At 34.3% G+C, this 22,652-nt stretch overlaps 1 protein-coding gene, 1 long non-coding RNA gene and 1 pseudogene across 2 annotated transcripts; 1 reads left to right on the forward strand and 2 right to left on the reverse strand.

The window, feature by feature from the left end:
- The first annotated feature begins 5,906 nt into the window (after positions 1 to 5,906).
- On the forward strand, positions 5,907 to 8,513 carry LOC141812824 (uncharacterized). Its single transcript, XR_012600352.1, has 3 exons — positions 5,907 to 6,371; positions 7,084 to 7,157; positions 8,256 to 8,513. It is a non-coding gene; the product is annotated as an uncharacterized LOC141812824 (long non-coding RNA).
- A 5,713-nt stretch (positions 8,514 to 14,226) lies between these two features.
- Positions 14,227 to 16,694, reverse strand: LOC141813310 (beta-glucosidase 26-like). The gene is made up of 11 exons (XM_074701251.1): positions 16,559 to 16,694; positions 16,403 to 16,461; positions 16,205 to 16,280; positions 16,042 to 16,113; positions 15,864 to 15,951; positions 15,500 to 15,743; positions 15,194 to 15,309; positions 14,890 to 15,107; positions 14,767 to 14,798; positions 14,567 to 14,669; positions 14,227 to 14,501 (listed from the first exon to the last, which is right to left on the reverse strand). The coding sequence occupies exons 3-11, from the start codon at positions 16,263 to 16,265 to the stop codon at positions 14,227 to 14,229; spliced, it is 1,209 nt and encodes a 402-aa protein (XP_074557352.1). The 5' UTR covers positions 16,266 to 16,280; positions 16,403 to 16,461; positions 16,559 to 16,694.
- Positions 16,695 to 19,885: 3,191 nt separating this feature from the next.
- LOC141813187 (beta-glucosidase 26-like) lies at positions 19,886 to 22,337 on the reverse strand (annotated as a pseudogene).
- Positions 22,338 to 22,652: the final 315 nt, after the last annotated feature.

Raw genomic sequence — 22,652 nt, forward strand, 5'->3', positions numbered from 1 at the left:
GACTTGGATCCTCTACCTTTCCTCAATAATTGTTCAATTGTAGGGATGTTAACCAATTTATCCAATTCAACCTCGTCAGGTATCCTCGAAATAATGCATTGGTGTTCTTACGTCACTCGTTATCGGTTTGAAATGGTTCTAGAAGCCCGGTTCAAGGCATTCCCGTGTCACTCAGGCGCCCCGGAGTACTAAAAGAACCCTATCCCCTGTCACAGGATATCTTTTTACGGATCTCTCCCCAACAACGAATGACCGCTAACTATCCCTCATAAGAATTAACTACTCATCAAGAAACCCCTCGGAACTCGCCCGGTTCAAGGCATTCCCCGTGTTACGAAGCGCCCCGGTGTACGGCCTAATGATCCCCCAATTCATAGTTAATCCCTACCCTCATGGATTCACACACACATAATTTATCATCAAGCACAAGCACAAATCCACAAAGCAATAGACAGTTATATCATAGAAAACGGTAGATTAATCAAATCCAAATACAATCATCCATTACATCTGATTTATCCTACATCCTAGAATCTAGGGAATCTACTCCATAGCGTGGAGTTTACAAACCAAAGGAAAGAAAGAATACATCTCACTCCAAGGAATACAACAAAGAAATGCAGGAAATGAGACTTATCTTCTTCCTCGGACTGCAACCTCGGCGTAGATGGATGAGGATGGACTGGAGCAGTCGGATCGGTGGATGGATCGTCGAATCTCGCTCCGAAACAGGCGTCGGTGGCTCTAGAACAGCTCCGGTGGCTCTCCAAGGTCTCCCCCCTTTCCTAGGTCTCAATAAGGACCTATTTATAGTGCAGGTCACGAATGCAGCACGCCCCCGTGCACACGGCCGTGCCTGGGAGGCACGGCCCCGTGTGGGCGTCGGGCACAGGAGGAGGCACGGCCGTGCTTTGGGGGCACGGCCGAAGGCAGTCAAACCTCTGTTCTGGGGCACGGCCGTGCCTCTGGGGCACGGTCCAGACTTGTCTCCCTTCTGTTTGAAGGCACGGCCGTGCCTGTGAGGCACGGCCTAAGCCTGTCTTCTCCTCATTTGCTGGACACGGCCGTGTGTTTGAGACACGGCCAGCTGCTTGGACCCTTCTGTTTTGGCACACGGTCGTGCCTGGTAGGCACGGCCATCAGCAGATGCTTCTTCTGGATGGAGACACGGCCGTGCCTGTGAGGCACGACCATGACTTGGCTGGATTCTGTTTTGAAGCACGGCCGTGTCTGTGAGACACGACCTCGAGCTGCTGCTTGGGGGAATGTGGCACGGCCGTGCCTGTGAGGCACGGCCCAGGCTTGATGGTCTTCTGTTTGGGCACACGCCCGTGCCCTTTGAAACACGACCAGGAGGCTGAGAGACACGGCCGTGCCTATGAGGCACGGCCCTGTCTTGCCTTGTCTTCAATGGTACTCCATTTTACCCGTTTTTGTTCCATTTTCCACCCTGAAACATATTTTCGACGACTAAAGGTGATGAATCGGTCGGTCAAAATGGTGATGACGGTTTAAGACTATTTGGAGAAGAAATGTGAAAAGAAATGAATATGAATTAGATATATTTTGATTTTAAAGAATCCACAACGAGCTCAGATCTAGAAGAATTTTTATTTAATCATGTAGAAATTTAATAGTGATAAATGATATTATTATGAATAATGTTTTATGTTATATTTAATGTAATTCATATGCATTTTTCTTTTTAATGCATGGATCATTAACTTTAATTTTTTGTGCAAGTAGCACACACATGTAGGTCATCGCTGCAAAAGGTTGGAACCGCCAACCTAGCGGCCCCCCCACCCCGGCCCCACAAGTATGAGGGGGAGTAAATCACGGTGAATGCGGGACCAGCCAGGACATGAGGTCGAAGGATTTGCACCGGACCCCAGATTGATGTTATCGCAAATTGGAGCCAAGGACCTTCGAACCACTCACCTATCGCTGCAAGCAATCATGTCCTGACCGGCTGCTCCCGTCCGTGGGGGCACACACATGTAGGTCATGCACATACAGATAGGTGTGGAGATAAGAATTTTATTGATTTAAATCAAAATTGATTTAGTCAAGTAATAGTCCAATCAAATTTATTGACTTAAATCCATTCGATCAATTTAAAATGAATTAAAAGAATTTTTATAATAATAATAAATGAATGAATTAAATCATCGAATATAAAATAAGAATGTTGAATTTAAATTGGATAGAGTTCAAACTAAATTTAATGGGTAGATGAAGAGATAAAAATTTTATTAGTTTAAATCAAAATTGATCCGACCAAACTAAATTGATTGATTTAAAAAAATTCGATCAGTCATAAACCTCATAGAGATGGTCACCCCTCCTTCCCCACGTGACTACTTCATTGAATTGCGAGAATGTTTGTTTGTGAAGCTTTTATTGCCTCTTGTTTGTTTGTGAAGCTTTTATTGCCTCTTGCCATGTGCATAGTTGATCATTTTGATCCATCATTGGCGCCAGATAAAATAGTAACTATTTCGAAGATGAAAAATTGGAGGAGAATTGAGAAAGGATCATGATTGAGAATGTTCGTTAAAAAACGAGTAGAAAAGTCGCCAACTGCGCCATTCTAGATTTTTGCCAAAATTTTTTTTTTTATTAATCAATCAAACTGGCCATAAATAGTTAAACACGCCTATAAATAAGCTATAAACCAAAATCCTAGCTTGACAAAGTCAAAAATATCAAAAAAAACTAAAAAAATTACTATAAATAGTCAAAAATAAGTTTGGAGATACGGACGGAGTACTAAACGATATCGGATGAGGTCAAAAGTGGGTCGGTACAGGTTTCACCTAGTACCGAATAAAGGTCTCTAAAGAACATCGAACGCATTCGACCGTGTCTCGTTCTGATTCCCGAGTCAAAAGTATGACTCATTAAAGTTCGACTTCCTACGCGTTGCCCCTGCATCAATCATTATATAGCTTCCAACATTTCTCTACACACGACCTTCTATGAACACACGACAAGATTGTTTGTGTTTATCCATTCTATCATGTTTTCCAGTTTCCCTTCTTCCTTCCACAATATTCTAATAAAATCATTGCTTTCACCCTTCCCTACCTAACATTTTTTGATATATATAAAGTTTTGATATTCTGTACATTTTATAATACATGACTCATCAACGACAAAAAATTCGGGACGTTCAAAATAATAACAATGTCATTTTAATTTTTTTTTGACTTATGGTTGAGTCATTTAAGATTTTTTCCTTTAAAATGCAACATGACACACTATAGACCTAGGGTCCATGAGTTATAGTATTAAATAAAAAAATTTAAAATGAAAAAAATTAATTACTCATGGGGTGTGCCGAGTTGTTATCTCGCACTTTATATCCGGTACACCTCATGCGTAACCTAATTTTTTTCATTTTGAAATTTTTTTATGCTTAGTATTATGACCTAACCCCTAATCCCTAACGTCTGTTTGGATGAGGTGAAAGAAAGTCCATTAACAGAAGGGGAAGTAAAGTATTTGTGTTCTCTTTGTTTGAAAATGATGGAAAGTTCATTAACGTAACATACATTATCTTGTTTGGGAGGAAAGGAAAGGGAATGAAGGTTAAATATATAACTTTATAAAAATGCCTTCATATTTTTAAAAAATACAACACTTGTAGAGCATGGATGGAAAACTGTAAAATTCTATAAGTATTACAACAATGCATGCTCTTTGAATAAATTTCTGACCTTGGAGGAGAACAAAAAAAAGCTTAGGATTACCAATCTATGTCCTTTTAAGTCTTGTCATCGAAGAGATTTGCGACGAGAGATGATGTCAATGTCGTGAAATGTGATCGGTTGGATATTGAGCGATGACGATGCACGTTGTGTGATGAGCAACAAAGCAAAGACGTGATACTTAAATAAATGAGTTAATTTAGAAATTAATACTTTAAAATAAGAATAAAATTAAAATAAAATACTTTTAAGTTTCCTTTCCCCCTTTCTTACACCCTAAATCAGAGTGTAAGAAATTATAACGATTCATGAACATGCAAAGGTAAAACTTAACCTTCTTTCCTCTTCCCTCTTTAACTTACTCCATCCCAAATAAGAGTCAAAATTCTCTTTTGCTTTATTTATCTTTCCCTCACCTCCTCCCAAACAGAGCTTAAAAAGAAAATCTTAAATGACTTAATAGTAAGCCAAAATAAATAAATAATTTTTTTTAAAAAATGGTACTATTATTGTTCCGAATGCTCCGAATCTTCTGTCGAGGATGAGTCACGCATTATAAGGCATACAGTATATCAAAATCCTATATATATATATATATATAACGGAAGTTTGTGGCAGCCTCCATATGACTTGTGGGATATAGAATTATATTGAGATGTCAATCAAAGTCAAGACGGGTTAAAGGTGATCCAAAATGAAATGAACCAAGCCTAAAATGGATCTAAATCTAATCGAATCAGCTCAGTGTACACATACCAATTAGTCAATCATTTGTCAAGGGATCGAACTACTATAATTCGGTCTCAGCAGCCGACCTCATTTTCAATTCGGCCTCATCTGCTGACCTCATTTTCAACTCAGCCTCATCCGCCGATCTCATTTGCACCTCGGCCTCATCTTCCGACTTCATTTGCAACTCGACCTCAACTGCCGACCTCATTTGCAACTTGACCTCATCCACGACCTCATCTCTGACTCGACCCCAAGCGCCAACTTTGTCTCCCCATGAGGTCATTCAACATCGATCTCACCTCCTCACCCACTCCCGACTTGGGCCCACATGGCCCCTTCATTAATAGGACCATTTCTCCCAGAAGAGGCATAAGCAACGAGCTGGAGAGCGTATCTCAAAGCATATCATAAATGGTAACACATATCTTTGAGCATACCATAAACAATAGCACATATCTTGGAATGGATCATAAATAGATACATACATTCTAGTGAATGAGCACATTAATAACTCTGACATAGGGATGCACACAATTATTAGAAGATGGAGATTTATCATGCCCTCTAAATGCACATGCTTGCAAAGTAAGGTATTGAATGCTTTCAATGTAAGATACCGGAAATTTCGTAGTGTTGGAGAATGGAACTCATCTTGTAAAGACGAAATCAACAAAACCAAATTGGATCAAATCAGAGATCGTTTGGGTAGTGAACCAAACTGAACCAAATTGGTTTGGTTCGTACGGGAAGAGATTTTGATAAAATAAAATAAATGAAAAGATTCGTCTTACGAAGATGAATCCAACAAAACTGATTTGAGTCAAATCGGAAATCATTTGGTTAGTAAATCAAGCGAACCAAAATTTAATCCGGTTCGCTATAGTAATCGGTTCAATCGTGATAACAAACCCTAGGTTTTTAAGTTGGTTTAGCTAGGTTATTGCGCCGACTAAGGGGGTGTTTGGTTTTAGGTTCTCTATATGTAAATGTTCCATTGAGGTCTTGAAATTTGTGCAATGGACAAATAATGGGTGTTTGGATTTAGATGGTAAATGTATATATGGGGTTGGGGTAACCTGAAATTGGGGGTTGGCAAAAAGGTCCTTTTTGCCAACCTGAAAGTTTAAATTACACATCTACCCTTGTAAAAAATATATAATAATTTTTTTAAGTTTTTAATAAGGGTAAATAAGTAAATGGGCATCCAAAACACAACTCAACCTCATATTCACCAAACACTCCATTTACATTTACATTTTCTCAACCTTTTCTCAACCCCAATTATATATTTACATATTTTCAACCCCAACTTTCCGTTGAAAAAATACAACTTAAAACCAAACACCCCCTAACCCACACTTACTGTGTATTCCTTTTTAAAACACAAATCGCGACCCTTGCCTTTCCTCTTCTCCCAATCCCCACCGCGCCTTTCCTTCCTCCTCTCTGCCGCCGAATCGTTGCCGCCGCCCTTGCCTCCCAAACCGAAGCCACTCCGCCGCCGCCTTAAGCCGCCGCCGCTTGGATCCACCGCCGCTTCTCTCCCTCTGCTCGCGACCCCCCGCAGCTCTGTCTCCTTCCTTCGCCGCTGCATCTCGCTCGACGCCAACGCCCGGCGCCCGACGCCGCCCTGAACCTGCTCCGCCCGTCGCGTGAAGGCCAAAGCCGCCGCCTTCCTCCCCTCCTCTGCCTTGCTGCCACACAACGCCGACGCCAAGTCTCAAGGAAGATTGTCGCACCCTCCTATGCCGAAGAAGAAGAAAACCAGCAGCGACGCCGCCGCCTCTACCTTCAGTCACCGAGTTCCCTCTTCAAGCTGCCTTCCTTACCCGACGTCGACGCCGAGAGAGAGTCCAGCCGACGCTGGAGCTATAGCTGGAGGAGGACCGAAGCTCGATTAGGGCTGAGCTAGGGCACGGATTTGAAGTAAGATTCCTGGTAACGTTGATTCTTCTAGGTTGGATTTGTTATGGTTTGGATTTGGGTTGTGTTGATGATCTCGATTTTATGGAAAGGTTATTGTGTAATTAGGATTTCTGTTCTGTCCGTGGATATAGGATAGTAATAGGTTGATTCTGTGGGATTGTTGGGAGTTACTGTTTTATGGGATTATTGTTGAAGTTGATTGAATGTTGGGTTGTTGTGTGGATTGGAGCCGTTCTTGTGGATTTGGGGTTTTCCACAACTTACTGTTCTATTGGATCTATTGATTGTTGTGGGATCCGGTGGTAGCTAATGAGAGTATGGATTTCATTTGTTTAAATGGGGTTTGGATGCTAGGTGTAATGTTGAAACCTATTAGGGTTATTTGGTTGCAAGTTTGGACAGGGATTAAATTAGTTGATTAGGTTAATTAGATTAGTTAGGTTAGTTAGGTTAATTAGACTAGTTAGGTTAAGTAAATTAGTTTGATGTGGGATCCGGTGGACTTGTTTATGAGGGTTTTGTGTTATAGGTTGGTTAGAGTTGTTGATTTTACCGATTAAAGGGTGTTGCTCATTTAAATTCGGTTAAGGATAAGTATGGAACGGGTTGACTAGATTTGGTTAGGTTGATGTATCATAGTTGGTGATAGAATTAAATGCTTATATTAAATATATAATTATAATTAGTGAGTGTTGTTTGTTTTAATGGGCAGGACTCTGATTGGTTGATCCTGCTATATACGGAGTTCGTATTTGGGGTTCTTGTATTTGACATTCGTCAGATCAGGTGGGTACTCCTGTGTTTGGTCAACACAGGTCGTCTTTTCATAGTGCATGTTCATCTTGTTACTATTTTATCTCTTCTGTTGTCTTCCTGTTATTTGACGTAGTTCTTTAGATAATACCTTTGATATCCATGCTTGAAACCTACTGTTGACCTTGTGACGATCGGTTGATTCCATATTGATACTTTTGTAACTATATCATTTATCCTGTTGACACATGTATGATTCATTACCTGATTCATGTTGTATAACCTTCAATGGATTCATCTACTGTAGACCTGTATTACCGTTGTGTCGTTGATCCATGTTGACCTCTCATTATTCCTGATAAGCATGCTAATTATCTGTAGCTATTACATGTTGGAATGATCATCATGCATTCATGATAGTTGTAGATGTTGTGGACAGCATTGTTGGCTGTTCTTGTTGGCTCTGGCCCTGCACCGTGTAGTGGTGTGATCAGTGGAAAGAGCCAACTTGCACTATTGTTGGGTGCAACCAGGACTGGCTATATAGCCCTCCTGTTACACTGCCACTCCCCACCAGATTACGGTGGTTTGTGTGTTGGAGTCTGTGCAGTATGTCTTGTTTGGCCCCTCAGTTCACTGTGCTCTGGGAGGGTGACTGGGGAATGCAGAGTGCGGACAGAGACTTGCATTTGTTTGCTATGGTTGCCGTGTGTTTTACATGCATTTTTGGTAGGATTATTGCATAGTTTAATTTATGCATCTGATTTCGACTGTTGCACTTATTTGCTATGATTGTTGCATTCGTATGACATTACATACATGATCATATATATACCTGTTGCCTTGTATCCTTCATCTTTATTGTTCAGTTGATATACCATGTTCGACTTCCATTAATTATATGCTCACATGTACTGATACCTACCTCTGTTGCGTAGCACTATTCTTTCCTTATTATTCTTGTTGAGATACCATGCTTGATTACCATGATCTCTGTTATCTGTTGATACCTATACCTGTTGATATTGTCTATCTTCCTGGTTATCTGTTCATGCACATCTATTATTTTGTATCCACTGAGCATCTAATGCTTACTACCCAGACTCTGGGGTTACTTTGTTTCCTCCCCAGGTAGCAGATAGGTTTACTGGAGCTTGGAGGTTCAGTCGGCTGGTCCCATCTCACAGCAGGAGGTTTTCCGTTTTGGTTTATCGTTGGTCTAGTGTTTATGGTATGGTTTATGTACTTGGATGTGGACTTGTGATTTGTGGACTTGGATTCGTACTTGTGAACTTTATTGTGGTCTCTTGGAGTTTTCTGTTTCGATGTTTTCGGACATGGCATGTGAAACTTTTGTGGTTAATGGTTTTAGTATTTCGTTTGCATTTAGTTAGTTGATACGACCGTGTAGGTCTTATATCCTGTCTGTGTGGTATAGTATGCATGTGTAGTGGTTGTATGGCCGTGTAGGCCTTTATTTTATATCTGTTGATTGTTGTGTTTATCTATTGGACGTGTTGTCCTTATTCCAGCCGTCTGTGGCTGTGTATGCATGTATATATTAGGGGAATTGTCATAGTTACTGGGGAGATGCTGTCGAAATTTTTCGGACGGCCTCCTCGGGGCGTGACATTCAATAATTGTTGTAAGTCACAATCTGTTCTTCTACTTTTCTTCTAAAGATTGTGCATTCATCACTTTGCCAATATGATGAGGTACATTCATCAAATTATTGTTAGGACTCGTGCGAGCTAAAGGGGGGGAAATAGCTCCAATTGCTTATTGTCTTCATTTTATTCTTGTTGTTTGAATACTCAGCGGAAACCTTAATTCAAGCGTGACTCCACATGCACAACTCTTGAATTTTACTTGGTTTCCACCTTCTTGAGGCAACTAATCCAAGGTACTCTGAGCTATCTACCTCAACTATGAACTCCTCTTTTTTAGATACCCTCTGGAGGCGAAGAAGCCTCTCACAAGCTTATTCTTATAAGAATACAATAATATAATAAAAATACAAATACAATTACAAATGAAAACAAAAATACCTTTTCAAATGAAATCTTACTTTGGATGTTTTTTTGTTGCTTGAAATAATCTCTTGTTGGTTTGGAAATGCAGGAATGTTTCTTCCTCAAACCCCTAAAAATTGGTGTCTTCTCCTTCAAGCGAAATCCTACTTATACAATTGATGTTAGGGTTGATTTTTTCCTATCAGTCGGTCGATATCCTCCACTAATCGTCTGATTTGGCTAGCAATCAAATAATGACTTTTGAATCTTCTGAAATCTATCTAATTTTATTGATTTTTATAAATATTAATTGAATCAATTTGCCAATCAATAGAATCGATTCATTTTTGTATACTTCTAAAACAACACCAGTCGACTGATTACCCTTATTAGTTGAATCGATTTGCTTCTATTCAGTTTTGATCCAAATCAGTCAACTAATATACATAATCAGTCGAATCGATTTGAGTAACAAGATACATCTCTGAACGAGCTTTATTTTGCACCAAAGATTATCTTGTTTTGATATCCAAGTTAAAAGTTATGACCTTCAGAAGTTTACTTTGTCATTTTCTACTTCCATTTCATGGCATCCGGTCATCCGGTCATCCTTGACCTGTCAAGACATCTCGTTGCCTAAAATATAGTCAACCTTGACCTATCAGGACTTCATTATTGTCTGGCATCCGGTCAACCTTAACCTATCGAGACTTTCTCGTTGCCTAGTATTTGGTTGACCTCAACTTATCAGGACTTCATTGTTGTTTAGCATCCGATCAACCTTGACTTGCCAAGACTTTAAATCACCAAGTGTCTGATCAACCTTGTCCCACTTGGACTTTCCTCTTGCCAACTTTTCTATTAGACTTTTGATCATTAAGTGTCTGATCAACCTTAATTCACTTGGACTTTTCATCTCGCGAAGTAGTTGGTCCTCCATGAGCTACTTGAATTTCCAGTCTCGTGCCAAATGTTTGATCCTCCATGATCCACTTGGACTTTTCATCATAAGTATTCATTCAACCTGAACCTACTTAACACCTAACCAATATATTGATCAAACACCAAAATCCAACTCAAGTCAAACCAAGCTTGGTCAAACTTGACCTAAGGTTGATTGCATCAACAATTATCAAGATATTCCACAACATTGTTATTTAGTGAAGTATTGCATTTTATATGCATCAAAAATGCACATCAAACCCATCATTAACTCGCTTCCAATATTTGAATCCATCCATCATAAATGCAAGATTGCGAGAATGTTTATGTTCAAACAAGAAGCATGGAAAGCAAAATGCAACATCTTTCGAAGGAGAATACTCTAACCAAGTAAATTTCTTAAATCAATGACTTTGGAATAGCCGATTTTGACTTTTGAATTTGACAGTGGATACTCATTCTTAATAGATTGATATGATTGCATCTTATTATAAGCTCATCTAATTTGATACCTTTGATTAACTAGATATTTCCATATTGGAGTATGTAATGTCAGATCAGATTTAAGAGAACTGACATCAATTTCAATTTTAGGAGATTTGTTAGGTTGTTGATCACTGAAATTTGACATATCTATTAGATGGAGAATACTTCTAACTTGTCAATGTATGCTCTTTTGGTTTAAAAAAATGAGTCAATAGTTTTTTCCTTTCTTCATTCCAAGAGTTTCTTGTATTAAAGTGGATAAATGCATAAAATACCTAACTAGAAAAATCTAATAATCCAAAAAAAATATCAATAAAGAATTATTTTTTAAAATTTATAATTATTCAATTTTTGATTATTTCTAAGTAGAAAAATCATAATACAAACTCAATAATAATTATAATATCAATAATTATCAAATATCGCAATCAATGAATTATTTTCTAAAATTTGTAATAATAAATTTTTAAGTTAAAAATTCAAACTTGAAAATTCATAAACATCATCACACAATATTATCGTAACTCAAATAATTATAACTAAATATTTGACATAATTTTATAATTATCAAATTTTATCACAAAGTCACAATTTTAGAACGTACAATAATAAACCAATCAATAAACAATATTAATTCAATATATGTGTCAAAAATCAAGCGAAATCAAATGAGTAAAATTCTCACTCAAGATAGCCCACAAATTGACCAATACAAATTAGAATCGAGCTTCAAAATCTCAAAATCATAGCTAAATCGAGCATGTAAAATTTCTAACAATTGGCAGCCTGACGCCGGGCCCAAAAAAGTTTGGGTAGAGCCGGATCTAAGTGTTGGCTAGGTAAGCGTCCTGTAGTAAGAGGAGTAGTTATGAACCCTGTAGACCATCCCCATGGGGGCGGTGAGGGGAGAGCCCCAATTGGTAGAAAAAAACCCACAACCCCTTGGGGTTATCCTGCGCTTGGAAGAAGAAGTAGGAAAAGGAAAAAATATAGTGATAGTTTTATTCTTCGTCGCCGTAAATAGGAATATTGAAAATAGAATTTTTTTTAATTTGAAAAAAATGTAATGGGCGAACGACGGGAATTGAACCCGCGCATGGTGGATTCACAATCCACTGCCTTGATCCACTTGGCTACATCCGCCCCTTTTCTAGCTAAAGGATTTTATCTTTTTTCCATTCATCATTATTGTATTTATTCTGACCTCCATACTTAACTTAGATCGAGATATTGGACATAGAATGCCAATCTTTAAAATAAAAAATGTAAAAAAAAAGGAGTAATACACTGTGACATGACACGTTCACTAAAAAAAAACCCTTTTGTAGCTAATCATTTATCGGCAAAAATTGAAAAACTCAACACGAGGGAAGAGAAAGAAATAATAGTAACTTGGTCTCGGGCATCTACCATTATACCCACAATGATTGGCCATACAATCGCTATTCATAATGGAAAGGAACATTTACCTATTTAGATGTAGTTTAGATTTTAATTTATGATGTGATATTAATTTTTATATGTATATTTATAGATGTGTGAAGCCCCTTTTATATTATATTTAATGTAATTTATATGATTTTTTCTTTTCTATCTATGGATCATTCACCTTAATTCTCCATGTAATTGGCGCATACGAGTAGTGCATAGATAACAGTTTCATTAATTTAAATCAAAATTGATTTGAAATTGATTTAGCTAAGTTATGACCGAACTAAGTTTATTAGATTAAATCAATTTAATCGATTTAAAAGGAATTAGAAGGATTTTTGATAATAATAATAAATAAACGTACTGAATCGTTGAACACAAAGCAAGAGTGTTAAATTAAAATTAGATAGGTTTCAAATTAAATCTGGGTAGGTGCGGAGATAAAGATTTTATTGATTAAAATTGAAATTGATTTGATAAAATTACGACCGAATCAAATTTATTGACTTAAATCAATTTGGTTGGTCCATAAATCTCAGAGGGGATGATTACCTCCTCCGGTCCTCATATGGCTGCACCACTGGCTCCGTGGCTCTGGCCCTAGCAGTGGACATAGAGAAATTGGGTATAGAATTGGCACCTCTATGATCCGTTGCAGGTACTCTCCTTCAGTATCGCCGTTAGTAATCGTCGAACGGTGAGTTCCGATAAGTTGGTGTTGGCACAGTGGCAATTCGGGCAGACCTGGAAGGGCAAGCAGTGCAAAGATATGTGCTACTATATGTTGAAAATGGAAATAAAATTGCTTTGGTTAGGGGCGTAAAAGTTTGTGTATTTAGCTATCATATCAAGCTTATTCAAAATTATTTATTAAATTTTTTTATCGAACCCAACTAATAATTCATTATCTTTAGAAATTAAATTAAATATTTATTCAATACATAAAAGTTATATATTTTTTATTTTTAACCTATTATGAATGACTTAATTAAGACTATTAAAATTTATAAATCACTATAATTTTTAGGTATTTAATGAAAATTTATAATTAAAATTTATATAATTTAATAAATAAGTTTATCTATACATTGTTAATTAATAAACTAATTTTATTAATATTTAAGTTGATTTATTTAATATATTTTTTTACTATTAAATGTTTTAGAAAAAAGTTTTCATCAATTTAAGTTTAAATTTTGATAACCAAACAAGTTTTTTTTTTACTGAATTAAGTTTTTTTTTTTAAATTTGATGAATGATTGTTATCTGCCAAATTGCTATGTGATTTTTTATAAAAAGAACTCCTTACATCTATTTTTTTCATAATTATTATTCATAAATTTTCAAATTATTAATTTTATATTTTTGATAATTTATCTTCATGTTTAAGCACATCAGTAAAATATAAATAATTTTGAAGTTTTTTAGCGAACTAAGAAAAAAAAGGAAGAGGAGTATTTATATGAGGCAAGCCAACATGGTGCAATTATACTGGTCCCTTGTGATCTCACCAAAATAAAGATATATAAAATGATCATAAAAATTATAATTATTTTAACATTTTATTTTTCCAGGTTGACTTATATGTTTGCATTTTTATTGCATTTTTTTATATTTTTATTGCATTTCATTTCCATTGAATTTATTAATCAATGCAATTAAAATAAAAATACAAAACTCTAAAATCTAAACCCCCTCTCCATACCTCCCCAAAATAGAGATATATAAAATGATCATAAAAATCATAATTATTTTAACATTTTATTCTTCCTTGTTGACTTATATGTTTGCATTGTGCATTCTTTTATTGTATTTTTTTTATATTTTTATTGAATTTCATTTCCATTGAATTTAATAATCAATACAATTAAAATAAAAAAAATACAAAACTCGAAAATCTAAAATCAATATCATGAAATTCGAAGATAACAATTTTGTATGCAAAAAGTTCTAAACAAATCAATTTTGAGAGGAAATAGATTGACTTATGAGCCTGGTGGCCATCTTAATTAAAAATTAATTAGAAGGGTGTTGATAAATTATTCACACCTTTTGCTGAACTAATTTGACATCTCTTTAAAAGTGCCAAAATGAAATACAGTTGCATGATTGGAATATAATTTTATTTATTTCCAGTGACATCAAGTGTTTATTTCATGATAAAAGCAACTAAACTAGGGGGAGGGGACTAAAAGCTAAAAGTTATACAAAAAAATAAGCAAAGAACTAATTTATTGACTCCTCTCGAGAATCTTCTTGAACCAACGAGCTGATTCCTTTGGATAGCGCTTGTTATTCTTGAAGTCGACATATACAATACCAAACCTTGATGAATATCCTAGTCTCCATTCAAAGTTATCAAGAAGAGACCATGCGAAGTATCCAATCACTGAAGCACCATCATCGATGGCCCTTTTTAGCTCAATAATATAATTTTGATAATAATGTCTCCTTTGAGTATCTTGCAAGCCTCGAGGAAGTGTGACATTGCCAGGTTGATCCATACCTAAGATTATAATCAATTGATTTTGAGTTTAGAGAATAAATATAATTTTTTATACAAATATTTACCATTTTCTGATAGAAAGATGATTGGGTTGCCATAATTTTCCTTAACATATGTCACTGCCTTGTATAAACCCCATGGAACTATATAGAGCCAATCCGAGTGGGCCTAATGACATATAAAAATTACCTTCTATCAATTAAAATCCCACATTAAGTCAAAATCTAAAATTTCATAGCATAATCACAAGAAGCTAATTTCTTACCCTTGGTCCAATTGGCACGCCATTTCTATCATCTGAAAAAAATAGTAGAGCAAACTATATTACTAATAGATCATTTTATTAAGTTTAATATTGACAAGAAAGAAATGATTGTATGTGTCTCACATTTAAATTCAACGTGCCAATCATCCTGATAGCTAATAGGTTTAGGATTGATTGTACCATTATCCTTAACATAATAGGTTGTGTATTGATTGACTCCCAAGTAGTCATATGAACCTTTAACCAACTCCACTTCATCATTAGTAAACTGTGGTAGTCTTTCTTTAACTATGTCTTGGATGGATTCAGGATAGTATCCATATGTTAGAGGGTGAAGGAACCTAAAAAAAATAAATTAGATTATGCTAAAAAAAGATAATCATAATTAATAGTTAGTTTTGAAAATCAAGCTTTTACTCATAATTACCATCCGATGTGAAAATCTATAGCTCTTTGAGCAGCAGCTGTATCATTGTCAGAGTAAGTGTGTGGCTCGTACCAAACAAAATCTAGAAGAATTCCAATTTTTCCTTGTTGCTCCTTCTGAATAAGAAAAAAAATATTTTAGTATTATATAGCATACATGTACCAGAATATATCATGAGATAAGTTTTGTTAATTTATTATACAAGTTATGTTATTGCATTTTTAATTTGATGAGAAGAGATTTTTTGACTTAGCTACTATGTGATAACAAAATACACCAATATAAAATTTATTGAGAATGCATTACTTGGTACTTCTCACGATATCTATTCACTGCTGCAGCATGAGATAAGATGAGATTATGAGCTACAATGTAAGGCTCCGTAGTTGAGTTTCCTCCAAATTTGCTATCAGTAGCTCTTCCAGGGGCATGAAAACCCGTGTCATAACCTAGAGCTGCCACCACTCTTGGCTCATTGAATGTGAACCAATTTTTCACCCTATCACCGTATCTCTCAAAGCAAAAGTCAGCATAATCCGCAAATGCATTCCTAAACAAAATGATTATAAAATAAATCAAATATTTGATAGGTAACATTAGAAATTATTAGATATACAATAAACATAGTCAAATTCAATAAAATGAGTAATTATTCTATTCTACTACTTACACTATCTTCGGACTCAACCAACCCAAATACTCATTTTGGAGTGTCAATGGAAGATCGTAATGATAGAGATTGACATATGGAGTAATACCTAATAGAAAAATGAAAATAACATATTTTAAACATATAAAAATATGTAAAAGTTATTTATCTATTAGTTAGAAGAAAAAACACAAGTTACCTTTCAGTATTAAATGGTCAATTAACCTATCATAATAATCTACACCTTCCCAATTAATAGCTCCCGTTCCATCTGCAAGATAAAAGGAATAACAAATTATTAGTATTTAAAAGGTAAGCTAATTTCCAAGATATTATGAAGAAAAATTATAGCTTTTCATTACTTGGGAAAATTCTAGTCCAAGAGATTGAGAATCGATAAGCATCAAAATTGTGCTCCTTCATGATGTCAATATCTTCCTGTGCGATCAAACTCAAACTTTAAGAAACTTAAGAAAAAGATAAAAATCTATTAGCATTTTAATTGTCTCCAGATATCAACAAATTTATTTGTGTTCAAAAGTATAAAATATGAATTTGACCTTGAAATGATGATACTCATCAACTGTAACATCACCGGTTGCATTATCTGGGATTAGACCTACACCCATAACAAACAAATCAAATCCAGTTCACAATATAACTTCAATTTTAGAAAGAAATAAATAAAGTTATAAAATTAAATTTTGATATCTTACCTGGAATTTTTACAAATTCATCCCAGATGCTAGGTCCCCGACCACCTTTGAGTGCCTCTCCCTCAACTTGATAAGCAGATGCAGCAGTGCCAAATACGAAGCCATCAGGAAAGACATTGCGGCTTAGTTTATGTACTCTTGAAGCCGATTTCACACTGTTTGTTTTATATCCATACGTACATTGGACTAGGAGAAGTAAAATTAATGAAAAGAAAAATAATGGCGAAGACTCTCTGAAATTCATTATGGAGATGAGTGTGCACTATGATTAATGAAGAAGAGGAATTGAGTTGTATATATATTTATAGGAGCAGAACAAGGTGTGAGTTAAATGGATGACTGTCGAGACCAATTCTTTGAGCATATGTGTTTCAAATTAACGATAATAATTCGATAAGTCAATGAGTTATCATCTAAATCTAAAATATCATGAAAATTTTTAGCCGCAATAGAAGAGATTATTTTGTTTGACTTTTTCATCCATATATATATATATATATATATCTAAAATATCATGTAAATTAATTTTTAATAGCAATAGAATAGATTGATTTGTTTGACTTTATCATCTATATCTAAAATATCGTGTATACATATTTAATAGAAATAGAAGACATTGATCTATTTGACTTATTTTTCATTTGGTTTGCTCTTATCCTTAGATTATTCTGATCACTTTCTGGAGATAATTAAAAATACTATCTCCTTATTTCAAATCATTTATCTTTTCTTTGTAAAATCAGATTTAGACATTACTTGGGTAATCTTTACTCCTTTTCAAAATGGCAGCAACATGCCTTTTAAAAATATATCATTCATTTGAAAAATAATTGAATTTGACATAAAATTTTAAGTATATTTATTTTATCTCCATTGCTAATTATTTACAACGTAATGCATATATATATATATATATATATATATATATTGACCTATTAAATAAAAGAAAATCAATAAATATTGAATAAATTAAGTGATTTTAATTTATAAATTTATTTTTAATTACATTATAAAAATATATACTCAACCAAAACTTTAAATGTTGCATTCATATTTGAAGAATCTATTGTTATTCTATTTTTTTTTCATTTATAAAAAAAAATGATAATCCCAGTAGCCACATCTCTGGGGGTGATCGGCCCGGTCCCACAGAAGTTTCCCACCGACCACCAGGGTAAATCGGGAAGCGCATATTGACCTATTTTTTTTTCATTTATAATAGAATGTATGGTAGATCAAACAATCAAAATATATTGATAAATCTACAATTGTGACACTAACAACTTGATTCGTCAAAATTTCTAGTTTTGTTTTTCATTTTGCTAAAATCAAATTTAGAAATACAAAAAAATATAATTTGTATCATTCACCTCTACCAGTTCAAAGGTATAAAAGAGTCGATGACAAATACTTCCAATTTTATTTTATTTACTAAATAAAAAGTAAAATTTAAAGTTTCACATGGAGAATCCCGATAGCCACTGGTAATGGAGATTCCATGGCTACTTTGATTCACCTACCGTGAAATCATAATAAAAAATGATTAAGGCTGTATTACCTTTAAATCAAAACCTAGAAAAATGTATTACATGTCCTTGAATTGACTAAATCGTATAAAATTTTGGATGACTGATTGTAACCATCTTGAACAATGCCCATTTCCACGACGTAAGTTAAACTTAAAATTCACAAGTGACTTGTAACTTAAACAAGATAGTCATTCCATCCAAATACAGTTCTTAAACATTGTCACTTATGATTCGAGATAGATTTGAGATCGTGTTGGTAACTAACAACCATCCACCAGACCAGAGCAGCAACGATGCTGGAATTGATAATGCAAAACCCAGATTTCGAAATGCTTGGAAGTTCTGTTTGTAAAAGTAAGAGTTCTCTGGACGAAAGGAACTGTAATATGTGACTCAACTGCTCCTCTTTCAAAAGCCTGCGCTTCAGCTGCGGCCATCGGATCAGCTGCTTCTTTCTCGCCTTCTCTCTCTTCTCCAAGCTTTTTCAGGTGAAGCTCCTCCGCTGTGTGCATGGCGGCCTGGTGTTCAGACTGGAGGCGCTGCATGTCCTGCTCTTGTTGTCGACGTCTGTCAAATAAACCATGCATCCTCGTCAGCCCAAACTACACAAGACAGTTATGCAAATTTGCACTTCACCTCTATATAATAATTGTATGATTCACCTTTAATTTGCTATCCTCCCATATCAAAATCTGGCCAGAGGAAATGAATGAGAGTAATTAATATATTAATTAACCATAAACTAGGAATTAGAATAAGAAATAAGCATGTAAACACCTGAATAATTAGTGTACCTTTTGTAGTTACATATTCTTTGTACTTAGAAATGTTTTGCTCATTTTCTATGCTTTTGAGCCCCTTTTAGCTAGCTTGTTAAGCTATTTTAACCGCAAAAAGTTTGACAATAAAAAAACTTGAATTTATATCTCATGAATAATACATTTATATTGGTTTCTAGATACATTTTATAGTCCCTATCCATTTTTTGTGTCATTTTTTTTATCATCAATATATCTATTTTTACCAAAATAGTTTTAGCTGGCATGGATATAATTAACTCAGATTCTAAAACTATTTCTAGTGGCTGACTGTTGAACTCTTCTTTTAAAATTATTAGGAAAAAATATTATACTTTTTTTAAAAAACTAAAAGCTATAATATATTTTATATTTATGTATTAATCCTTATTAACATATGCTTCCTTCAAAATAAATAGATTTAGCCACATGGTCATTCTTTTCATTCCACCAGGAACATAATTGATATCTCGTACTTCTCTTATATCATTAAAACATCCTAAAAGTTATAACATCTTTATCCAATGAAATTTAAAAAAAAAAAAAGAAGAAGAAAAATATATAATTTTTTGGACCAAATTATGTATCTTTATAATTTTTTCTTGCTCATTTTAGCTTCAGCTTAAATCGCAAACTCATATAATTGACTTTTAAATCCATTTTCATGGACCAACTCTTTGTATTTAAGATATCATGAAAAATCTTTTTAAATCATGTTTCATACAAATCAATTTTGATAGAAAATAGATTGACTTATGAGCCTTAGGCTTATCGTTTGAATACAAATTAATTAAGAGGGTGTCTTTCGATAAATTACCAGCACCTTGCTAAACTAATTTGACATCTCTTTGAAAATTCAAAATGAATAGAAGACATATTGAAATGTAATTTTATTTATTTACATTGCATCAAAGAACAAAGAGTGATTATTTCATGATAAAAGCAACAAAAATAGAGAGAAAAAAAATCTAAGGCTATGAAAAATTTACAAAGGAACAATATTATTGATTCCTCTGGAGAATCTTCTTGAACCAACGAGCGGATTCCTTCGGGAAGCGCTTATTATTCTTAAAGTCAACATAGACCAAACCAAACCTTGATGTGTATCCTAGTCTCCATTCAAAGTTGTCAAGAAGAGACCATGCAAAGTATCCAATCACTGAAGCACCATCATCTATAGCCCTCTTTAGTTCAGTAATGTAGTTTTGATAATAATGTCTCCTTTGAGTATCCTGCAAGCCTTTTGGAAGTGTGACATTGCCCGGTTGATCCATGCCTATGATTATAATCAATTAGTTATGATGTTAGAGAATAAATATAATTTCTTATATAGAAGATGTAAAAAAAATGCTAAATGTTTACCATTTTCAGCTAGAAAGATTATTGGATTGCCATAGTTTTCCTTAACATATGTCACTGCCTTGTATAAACCCCACGGAACTATGTAGAGCCAATCAGAATGAGCCTTATGAAATATAAACAATTGTATTCAATTAATTATGGACCTACATTTAATGAAAAAAAAATCATAATTCTATAATATAATAACATAAAAAGTTATAAGGTTATTTCTTACTCTTGGTCCAATCGGTACACCATTTCGATCATCTGAAATTATTGGTAGAATAATATTATAGTATATCATTTAATTAAGTTTAACATTCTAAAAAAATAAATTGTATATATCTTACATTTAAATTCAACGAGCCAATCATCTTGATAACTAATAGGTTTAGGATTTGTTGTAGCATTATCCTTAACATAATAGGTTGTGTATTGATTGACTCCCAAATAGTCATATGAACCTCTAACTAGCTCCACTTCATCATTAGTAAACTTTGGCAATCTTTCTTTAACAATATCTTGAATAGACTCAGGATAATATCCATATGTTAGAGGGTGAAGGAACCTAAGAAAAGTAAACAAAATTAGATTGCTGAAAAGAATAACCATAGTTAGGTATGTGTTGAAAAAGTATGTACGATTACTTACCATCCTATGTGAAAATCTATAGCTCTTTGAAGCAGCAGCTTTATCATTGTCAGAGTAAGTGTGAGGTTCATACCAAACAAAATCTAGAAGAATTCCAATTTTTCCTTGTTGCTCTTTCTGAACAAGAAAATAAAAGTATATTAGTATTATGTGTATTTGTAAAATTTCAATTTTGATAGCAAGAGATTTTATGAATTAGCTAAGAATGAATTTACTACTAATACACCAACACAAACTTTGTTAAGAACATATTACTTGATACTTTTCACGATATCTATTCACTGCTGCAGCATGAGATAAGATGAGATTATGAGCCACAATATAAGGCTCTGTAGTTGAGTTTCCTCCAAATTTGCTACCAGTAGCTCTTCCAGGGGCATGAAAACCAGTATCATAACCTAGAGCTGCCACCACTCTTGGCTCATTGAACGTGAACCAATTTTTCACTCTATCACCATATCTCTCAAAGCAAAAGTCAGCATAATCCGCAAATGCATCCCTAAACAAAATGATTATAAACTAAATCAAAATTCACAACATCTTTCAATGAATTAGATTAGAAATTCTTACCAATACAATAAGTATAATTAATTTCAATGATATAAACAATTATTCTACTTTGCTACTTACACTATCTTCGGACTCAACCAACCCAAGTACTCATTTTGGAGTGTCAATGGAAGATCATAGTGATAGAGATTGGCATATGGAGTAATACCTAATGTGAAGATAGAAGGTTAAAAAATATGAAAACATGTCAAAATTATTTGTTTATTAATTAGAAAAAATAAATTACCTTTGAGTATTAATTGGTCAATTAGTCTATCATAATAATCTACACCTTCCCAATTAATAGCTCCAGTTCCATCTACAAGATAAAAAGAATAGCAAATTGTTAGCATTTTAAAATGGTAAGATGATGATGTACATGATGTTATGAAGAAGGATATTATTATAGCTTCCATTACTTGGGAAAATTCTAGTCCAAGAGATTGAAAATCGATAAGCATCAAAATTGTGCTCCTTCATGATGTCAATATCTTCCTGTAAGATGAAACTCAAATTTTAACGAACACTAAAAAGATAAAATCTAATATATTTTCATTTTAATTGTCTCCAAATATCAATAACATAAAATATGAATTTGACCTTATAACGATGATACTCATCAACGGTAACATCACCCGTTGCATTATTTGGAATAAGACCTACACCACATCAAATAAATCAAATTCACTCTGCTGTATTATAACTTTCATTTTAGCTAGAAAGAAATAAGTAAAACTATAAAATTTAAAAGTTTAATTTGTTACCTGGAATTTTTACAAATTCATCCCAAATGCTAGGTCCTCGACCACCCTTGAGTGCCTCTCCCTCAACTTGATAAGCAGATGCAGCAATGCCAAACACAAAGTCATCAGGGAAGACATCGCGACTTAGCTTGTGTACTCTCGAAGCTAATTTCGCATTGTTTGTTTTATACCCATATGCACATTGGACTAGGAGAAGTAGAATGAATACAAAGAAGAATGCAGCGGACCCTTTAGGATTCATTGTGGAAGAGATGTAGATATACTACCATAAGTGAAGAAAATAGCAAACGAGTGATACCAATATATAGGGGCACAATTACTAGATCAACAATGAAAGATTTATATGGATGAGTATAAAGAAAAGTTTGGACCGATTCTTAGGGAATATAGATTTCACGTTGATGATAAAAATTGAAGAATTCAATGAATTATCTTCTATTTAAAATATTTCTTTAATTTTCTT

The sequence above is a fragment of the Curcuma longa genome, chromosome 20 (assembly GCF_044706935.1).
Source record: "Curcuma longa cultivar G26 ecotype Majalengka, Jawa Barat chromosome 20, ITB_CL_G26_1.1, whole genome shotgun sequence".
NCBI classification, from domain to species: domain Eukaryota; kingdom Viridiplantae; phylum Streptophyta; class Magnoliopsida; order Zingiberales; family Zingiberaceae; genus Curcuma; species Curcuma longa.

Excerpts from the sequence above, each read along its gene's own strand:
- LOC141813310 (XM_074701251.1), bottom strand. The coding sequence starts at position 16,265 with ATGAAGGAGCACAATTTTGATGCTTATCGATTCTCAATCTCTTGGACT. Across the intron at positions 15,744-15,863 it reads TGGTTGAGTCCGAAGATAGT|GAATGCATTTGCGGATTATG; the intron begins GTAAGTAGTAGA and ends CATTTTGTTTAG. Across the intron at positions 15,310-15,499 it reads GATATCGTGAGAAGTACCAA|AAGGAGCAACAAGGAAAAAT; the intron begins GTAATGCATTCT and ends TTTCTTATTCAG.